The sequence below is a fragment of the Musca autumnalis genome, unplaced genomic scaffold (assembly GCF_047663935.1).
Source record: "Musca autumnalis isolate F117 unplaced genomic scaffold, ASM4766393v1 scaffold_5, whole genome shotgun sequence".
Taxonomy (NCBI): Eukaryota; Metazoa; Arthropoda; class Insecta; order Diptera; family Muscidae; genus Musca; species Musca autumnalis.
In genome coordinates, this window is record NW_027412088.1 from 205046210 (window position 1) to 205055175 (window position 8966).

At 36.0% G+C, this 8966-nt stretch overlaps 1 protein-coding gene across 1 annotated transcript; it reads right to left on the minus strand.

Annotated features, from left to right (window-relative positions):
* Positions 1-43: 43 nt before the first annotated feature.
* On the minus strand, positions 44-7761 carry pds5 (cohesin associated factor B pds5). The gene is made up of 13 exons (XM_073992390.1): positions 7468-7761; positions 6906-7059; positions 6452-6837; positions 6173-6380; positions 5548-5716; positions 4471-5476; positions 4310-4403; positions 3425-4246; positions 3205-3341; positions 2248-2327; positions 1912-2180; positions 1247-1573; positions 44-1181 (listed from the first exon to the last, which is right to left on the minus strand). Exons 2-13 carry the CDS (start codon positions 6984-6986, stop codon positions 1089-1091), a joined length of 3672 nt encoding a protein of 1223 aa, XP_073848491.1. The 5' UTR covers positions 6987-7059; positions 7468-7761; the 3' UTR covers positions 44-1088.
* Between the last annotated feature and the right edge of the window lie 1205 nt (positions 7762-8966).

Here is an 8966-nt window from a genome sequence, read left to right on the forward strand (position 1 = left end):
TCCACTGTCATCGTTTTTTTTTTAACTCCAAAAATGTTAGGCATTTTCATTTTTTCTCTCTTTATTTTTAGTATTGAAAAAAAAAAAAAACAATATATTTGTTTTATATGTATGTACATACAGATCAGTAGATGTTGCTTCTTTTTGTTTGATTGGTCTTATTTTTAATAGAGTTTCTAACGTTATCTTGTATTTAGAGACTGTGTATATTTTTATTGGTTTTTAAACTTAAAAACTAACTTTCAAATGATTGGTGGTGGGTGGCTGATTAACTGAATACGGATTACATCGAAAGATTACACTCCGGAAAACGTTGCAGTAGTAGCGGACGACCACCGACCAGCTCTAACGACACGACATTGCTAACTTAGAAAAGAAAACGTAGCTTAGAGAAGATAAAAAATAGTTTTTTTTCGTATTTACTAAAAACGCAAATTATATTCTACGACATTCCCTTAGATTTCTTATAGTTTGTAAAAATAAATGGGAAGAATTAGAACACATGTAAAAAAGAAAGACGGAACAGCGAAATAGAATTGAATTAAACAAAAAAGGAAGAACAAAACCTGGGAAGGAAAGAATATTTGAAATAAATAAACAAGAAAACTAGGTAAAGAGTTGCAGATAGGTTTAGTAAAGCTGATTGATCTCTGTTTTTGTTTTACACATTGTATTGTTTGTTTAACATTAATTAACATTTGTTGTTGATTTTAGCAACTGATGGGTGGTGAGGTAATGTGGACTTTCAATGAAAGCTTCACAAACTCCCAGGAAAAAAACAATACCGTAGCTGTAGTTAAAGGTTATTTGTTTTCTGTAAATTATATTAGACCACGGATAAAGGCATCATTATTATTATTATAAATCATCTTTCATTCTTTCATCCATCCAATCGTTTGTGGATACGATGTGACGACACTTTGTGTAAAATATGACGACAAACTAAACAAATGTTTTTTACAAAAAATATTTGTTCTGTTTTTTTTTTATGTTTTGTTTTGCTTAACGACGGCGCTATAAAAACTGGATCTACCATGAAATCTTCTTCTTAAGTGCTAGCTTAGAATGTTATTATTGGGGAAAATGGTTTACGTTTTTCCGGCACGCATAACACCTCGTACCTTTTTGGTAACTGGTTCGGATTGGTCATCCTTCATTGCCTCAAACAAAGAGGCATTTTCCTGCAATAGAGGGTGATAATATTAAGAATTTGTTATTTAATGTCCGGCATATATGCCACGCTTACCAGTGAATTTTGATCTATAGATGTTAGGTGATCGGAGGCTGGACGTTTTTCTGCACTTTTTATTATTGATGACTGACCACCACTGGTGGTGGGTTTCAAGGCATTTGTTACTTTCTTATGAGTCCCTAAGGTTGTTATTATTGAATATGTATCAAAAGGTATATATATTTTAGTATTTGGAAATTCCTCAGCATCCGGTGGAGGCTCTTGGAAATATAGAGGTGGTAATGTAATGGGTACATTGAATGTTTTGTTTGGCGTTAAATCACACTGTCCCATTTTGGAACATATAATAAAGTTAGCGAGATCGCAACAGGCCCATAATTTCTGTGAAAAAAAGGAAAACTCACATGGTAAAAGGTTGTGTAAAGATAGGAGGTGTTTTGAGCGAAATCTCAAAACAAATGTAGCGAATACGTTTTTCATTTGATTTTATTGATTTTATTCGATTTGAAATATACAGCCTAATTCTAAATTTTCATTAGTGGAAAAATTCTCATCAAGGTGTCTTAAGATGGTTATTTTTTGATTTTGTTCTATATTTTAATATAAAAAATTGAAACTTTATTTCATGTTCATATTTAGTGAATTTCAAGAATTTTTCACTAATGAACATTCCGAACTAGGCTGATAGACAAACAACCGAACTGATCTGCATTACTTACCAAATTATATGCCTGGTTATCAGCATTGGGTGTTACAACATAATGATTCTTCATCATTTCAATAAGATTCTTATAGAAGCTATATGAAAATGTTTCAGATTTTGCCATCAGAGGTTCCAAAATGAAACGCAGACATTTTTCGGCTTGTTTCAATTGAGCAAGATCCTGGTAATTGGTAAACTTTGGATCATGCACAAGTATGGGTAGGGCAAAAGCCAATATAAAATCAGGTAATATGTGCAAACGTTGTTCCTCTGTTGCATCGTGGTCTGAAATACACAAAAAATGACGAATAAGAAAATGAGGACAATTTTTTTTAAATATGGGGCCACTTACTTGTTGCTTGTAATGTTTTAAGATATTCTCTTCTTTTGTTGACATCAGCTTCCAAAAATTGACGTTTTAGTTCAAAAAGCCTAATAATTAAAAAAGTGAGAAATAAATTAAAAATTATGCCCAATTTAGGGGCTCCATACTAATGTGTACCCAGTACGCCTGTAGTTATCCCAACAATATAGGATTTTGATACTGAAGGTATTGGCCAAAAACACAAGGACAGTATCAAATCGGGTGGAACCTATGAAGAGTTCACTCTTTGCAGATTAGTGCAGATATAAAAGATTTACATTCTTTAAGCGAAGGCTCACCGTACCTCTGCATTTATAGGTTCTCAGAGTCCTCATATGGGATTGAGTCCACTTTAGGAGCTCCACTCAAAATGTTTTGAATCTTGTACCACCGCACCGTGTACTTCTTAATTTATTGACACCACAAAGCTATACCCATTATTTTCGGGAGAACAACCAAATCTCAGCAGTTACTTACTTACTTAGCTGGCCTTTTACAGAACATTTGTTCCATAAGCCGAACTAAGAAAAAATCTCCAATCCTCTCTGTTTGCTGCTGTATTTTCCCATCTCAGCAGTTATGGTGCTTTAAATCTACGTATGGCTACTTTCGGGGCTTCACATGAATCCCATACCATGCGTAAGTGCAAAGGTCAACGCCTGTACATTAATATTATGCAACAGCTAAGCCTTGGTATAGAGGCCACAGCTACATACTTTCTAAGATGGAGGTCAATACTTCTGCAGTTATGGTCCTAAAAACCTATTTAAATCAGTTTCTTCGGAAGGTTGGCCTATGTTTTATCAACAAGAAAATTTGTTATCACAAACTGCAATTTGATTTTGTCTAAATATTTCTTTACATGAAAGTAGTAAATCCTGGCCAAAGGAACCTCTTAACTACACATCATCCTCTTCACTTACATGTTTAAAAAAATGAACTTACTTCTTATCCGTTTCATGGCCTGACAACGCATAGAAACCCATAAAGTCCAGTGGCAAACAATTACTAGGCAGTCCCTTGTTCAGACCTTTGTGTAATTTGCGGGCAAACATCTCTCTGACTTGGGGCACAGGATCACACTTGAAATAGACAAAAAAAAAAGAAGAAGAAGAAAAAAAAAAAACGTAAAGCAATTGCTTTCTACGCATTAGTTCTAATTCACCATTAACTGGGCCAAACTGTAATACTGCTCAGCGGTATACTGATCACCAACACCTTTTTGTTCGCATATCTTTAACATTGCACAGGCGGCTGCTGCCCTAAACCACGACGATTCGGCGGCAAACATTCGCTTGTGATCCAACAAATCACCGCCGTGATGTATAAAGGCTATCAGCATACGAAATGTTTTCTTGGCAGAGGCTTCATCATCCTTCAGGCCCAACAACCAACGGGCCATTGTTTTTAAACCCTCCAATTTGCACAGGGTGTCTATGGGTAATTCCTCCTGATCGCACCAATCACCTTCGATTCGATTACAGTTTCTATCCTCAGGTACTGGCTGTATTAACAATTCCTTAACAATGCGTCTGGCTATCATGTTCTTTATCTTCTCTGCAAAGGCTCGTGGCATATTGTAGGCTATGTGACCCATTGTGACAACTTTTGTCCGTTGGTGGGCACAGTTAGGTTTGAGGGTGAGTCGCAAATTATCCATAATCTCGTGGAATATGGGATGTACAGTCTTTGGTGTGTCCAAAATTTCGGTGCCACCATTCAACTGAGCCTGGGTATTGACAAAAATACAACGTACCGCATGCTTGGCTTGTTTCGGTGTGCCTTCTACAGCAAAGTCTTTACAAACGGGAGCCAATTCCTCCAAAATAGCAGAATCTACTGAAATCAGTGGTTTATAGCGACCCAGATGGGTAAGAGATTTCAATATTAATGGGGCCGAGTAGTCGTTATCATAGCTCAGTAAAGAGATTAAATGACGTAATGCCTTGTCCGTAAAGAAGTGCGGTGAAAATAAATACGATAAAGCCTAAAGAGTTGTGGAATTAGAAGTTACTAAGACGTTATATTTGCAGATAATCTTTATACTCACAGTCAATAATTTAAGGCCTTGCTCGCCAGCCTCATTTTCAGGCAAGCCAATTTCCTTGCAGGTTTCACCACCACGCATGCACTCCTCAATTAAACTAAAGAAAAACAACAACATTATATGCAACTTCGCTTGACAATTTACGCCTCCAATTCAATGCTTACCCAATTAATATTCCCAAAGAGTCCTTATCGATCATTACCGAAGCTATCCTTTCTATTAACATTTTCACAGTCTGATAATAGAGATTAGTCATAATAGGTGTTCCCAGCTTTTTCAATAACAATGACATGGTGTCCGCACACTCCTTACATGAGACATCTCGCTTTAGAATAATTTCCATATAACGCAGCAGAGTTGGATCTTTTCTCATGTTGGTGCTAAACTTTCCAATAAATTCCGATGCTTTTAGGGGATCTGCTAAGAGTTTACAAATGATAGTTTGTTTTATTGCCAATTGACTTTGCATTGATGGTGTCATGTCTTTAGTTTTGTGCAATTTTACCCATTCCAAGACAGTTTTACGGGTCTTCATTTGATTCTTTTGCAGTTCAATAAATGCCTTGGTGGCATTGTCGTCAAAGGTGCCCATTAGATGATATAATTGTTTCATACGCTCCAGCGGAGGCATTTTATAGGGCACTAGCGATGTAATTAGCAGACGTTCCACTTGCAAACGATCTTCCAGAGTGGGCATATAATAGCCATGCATTATTTTATTCTTAATCCATTCAACGTTCTTCTTAACCTCTGGCGACAGATCGTTTGGCTCACATATTGCCTTCTTGTAGACAAAGGCCAAACCCAACATGGCCTCTTTACGTATTTTGAATTTTTTATCTAAGGTACGTTCGCGTACAATGTCCAGTAGCTCTTCAGATTCGCATACTATGGAAAATTCTCGTTTGGCTGTTTCAACAATAGCCATGACCACTTCGTAGCGTACATTTTCATCGGAGTCATGTTGTCGGGCACGCAGACATTGTATGACATCCTCTCGTAGGTGGGCTTGATTGAGCAGAAAGTGCATTGAGGATTGAACACACTTGACGCGTATCGAATATGATATGTCACAGAAACGACCAAAAAACATGCGTAGCAGGTTTGGATGTTTTTTCGAGATTTGTGAATCTTTTTCGGAGAACATGCGGGCCAGTAAAGCAACAGCTTCTGCAAAGTGGCAAGTGGTGGTAAAACAAATATTCGAATTTAATTTTTATTAATGATTTGCCAGTACTTACTCAGACGCTCCTGTTCATTTGAAGATTTTAATTTACATTCCAGTTGTGGCAATACCGAACACAAGATATTCGGACAAATTATATGCAGTTCATAAATTAGGTCATAAACTTTAGTACAAATTTCATAGTTTTTGTCGATTTTATCTAAAACCAAAACCTGATTGAAAAACTGAAAAGAGAGAAGAAGACAAATGGGGATAGTTACGATAGTATAAAAAGTTTCGTTTAGAGCCGGCCTCGATTTTTTTGGGACAAACTTTTTTTCGTGGATGAATGCCATTCCCCTTGGAATTTATAAATTTCATCTTTGGGCCCCTTTCTGATCTGTTGCTACATCTTTGCTGCAGAAGTCCATACTTTTTTAGATATTTGCCTCGAAAGTTCAGTACGCCCCTAGAGCTGATACAGATCATACCAGTCACGTTGAAAATTAAAATAATTATAGTATGTGACGGATTCATAGGATGATTGAAGGCACATCAACTCCCGTAGTATTAAGTGAAGTATATGGTGCCACAAAATAACTCGAGCACCTATCTTAAATCGAATTTGTGATTTTGTTTTAGTTTAGGGACTCGAATCGGTTTGAGAACTTAACTTGTCCCGCATTTTTTCATTTACCTACCATTTTGATTATCGTTTCTAATGAATCGGCTGTCTTGATGATCAATTGTTCGGCCAATTGATAAGCGTATTTGTTTTGTGATTTCCGGGGTTCCACAATATTTATTAAGATTAAATCCAATATATCTGTGGTGAAGTTATCTGCCTCACTTATTAAGGGACTCATTATATCAATCATAAAATTCTTCACTTTGGTGCTATGCTCCTCACTGAAAGGAGGAAACAGTATTAAGGAATTGCGCATTATTTTCTGCTGTAGTTGCCTCTCTCATTAACTTACTTGACTATTTTAAACATCATGCCAAACAATTGGCAAAAAATCTCTGCACAATCTTCCAGCTCGAAGCACATATTAAACGATTTGACATAGGCAAGATTTTCCAACAAGTAGAAATAACGCTTGAACGAGGGATCTTTAGGGTCTTTAAGACCATACAGTTGTTTAATAAAGAATAGAAATATAACTTTGATTTGTTCCTGATCCTTGTAGGGTGCTTCGGGAGCATAAACACGTAACACATCGGCAATACAACAGGCAACCAACAATTGAACGTCTCGGGAGGGATGCTGCAAAAAATGATCATCGGCCAGTTGTAATGATAATGGGACATACTGCTGATAGACACCATCATCCTGACCCATTGCTTGTAAAACATTCGCCAGAGTCTATGTTTAAGGGAAAAAAGAAGGGTGTTAAGATTTGGGAATACTAGAACGCATATGTTACGGTTTACCTTTAATCTACGTATCAGTTCATCCGTGCCCAGATCTTCGGACAACGGCCTGCATCCTGCTGGATACACAATATCCGTCATAATGTTCCAGCCCTATCACCTTATTCCAGTCAGATTTGTGGGTTGTTGGTGGTAGCTTAGAATACCAACAAATCTATAAAATAAATATTTAATTAAACGTCATTCAACAATTCCTCTGCACTCCAACAGATAAACAGCCAGCAGCAACAGCAGAAGGAAGTTCCAACTGCTTAATTATTGGTACAGGCAAGCAAACACAAGCTTTAGTTTTTTTATTTGCATAGGTGTGTTTGTGTGTGTCGCTGTTTTTGATTGTGTGTTTGTGCGTTATAAAGAGGGCTGTGTTCAGAAAAAAAGTTACTTCAAGAATTTCTATTATTGTCCCACCAAAGGAATTTAGATTAGAAATATTATTTTTCTCGATTTCCACAATAGTTATTTCGATCCGTCTTTTAGATTATTTGCCATCTTTCTAGTGTTAAATTTATTTTTTCTGTGTGTATTTTCACTAAACCATTTTTTCGTTCTTTTTTGTTATTACTTTCGTGGGACTGTGCTCTGCTTTCGATTTTATTTCTCCTTTAGCCGCTTGCAAACCATATAACACTTGTTTACGCACAAAATATTCATTGAATTCTTGTTTTTATGAAGAAACAGTGTTTATATTTTTCAATAATATTTATATATTTTTATTTTATTTCCCCGAGTTATTTTATTTTTGTTAGCACTTATCAGAAATTAACAACGCCATCTTTCAATTTTCATCTTCATCAAAACGTCAAAACACAGTCAAAGAGGTAGGGTTGTATAGTTCGTGAATGAACTAGTTCAATTGAACGATTCATTGAAAAGTATGGACTAGATCAGTTGATACATGGTACAATAAAGTAGAGGTAGGCCAGGTATGAAAATCACTGAGAAATGCCACCCTGCAGCCATGGCTTAAAACGTCAAATGGCATGGTACAATAATAATGGTAGATGTACCTGCATAGCTATCCAGTATTACAAAAACATATGGAACTTAAGGCCTGCGTACATAAGCTGCTTTGCCTGATTGCCTTGCTTACCTGCTTCATTTCTGACGTAATAAAAATAATAGAATAAAGACGAAATTTCGAACTGGGTTGCCATCAGTTGGAAATTGGGTCGGCCTTCTTTGTTCTTTTATTTTTTATTGAAGCAGCAAAGCAAGGCAATCAGGCAAAGCAGCTTATGTACGCAGGCCTTTAGAGCTTCACTTTTTATATGTTAAAAGTGACATATAGTGTAAAAACATTTCTTTAGCTAGGCTCCAGAATATTCTTGTTGGAAAAGTGTTGCAAAAATAGCAAAAGTTCTTCCCAAACTTATGACAATGAAAAAAATGTCATTCACTTATTTTCTACTTGACAAGTTTGGCTAATCTGATTGATTGCTGGCATCCGATTTGCAGATAAATGTCAGCAGAATTTTTACAAAAATTGTAATTTTTACATTCCCGTACTTTTGGAGCAAATTTAAATTAATATCAATATTTGATAAATTGTTCATTCGTAAGTTTTGCTAAAAAAATCAACAATTTTATTTTGCCGCTCGAATACATATTTTTTGTCCTTGTTTTCAATTTTAAGATATAGTATTACAGCAGAAGTTTTTTGTTGGAACAATTCAGCGATACATCTACCTTTATGATTGCATAATGCCAAAAACAGTACAAAATGTCAACCCTGCTTTTGACAGATTAGGCCATAAAAAGAAAAAAATTGTAATCAGCTGTTAGCTGTGGCCTACCTTTACTTTATTGTACCATGAGTTGATATATGCACTGCTCCAGAACCTGCAAGAAGCTACTATTTTTTACTGCGATAACATTTTTTCCTTTAAGCTGGGTACACATTGTCAGTTTTGAATGACAGCTTTGTTGTTGCTTGCTAGTGTGGCCGGTTATTTTTGTCATTCATCATGCAACCACAAAATCGTCATTCAAAACTGACAATGTGTACTGTACTTTATGCTATCGGAAAGTTCAAGTACAAGTTCGTAGATTCTTGAAGTACTG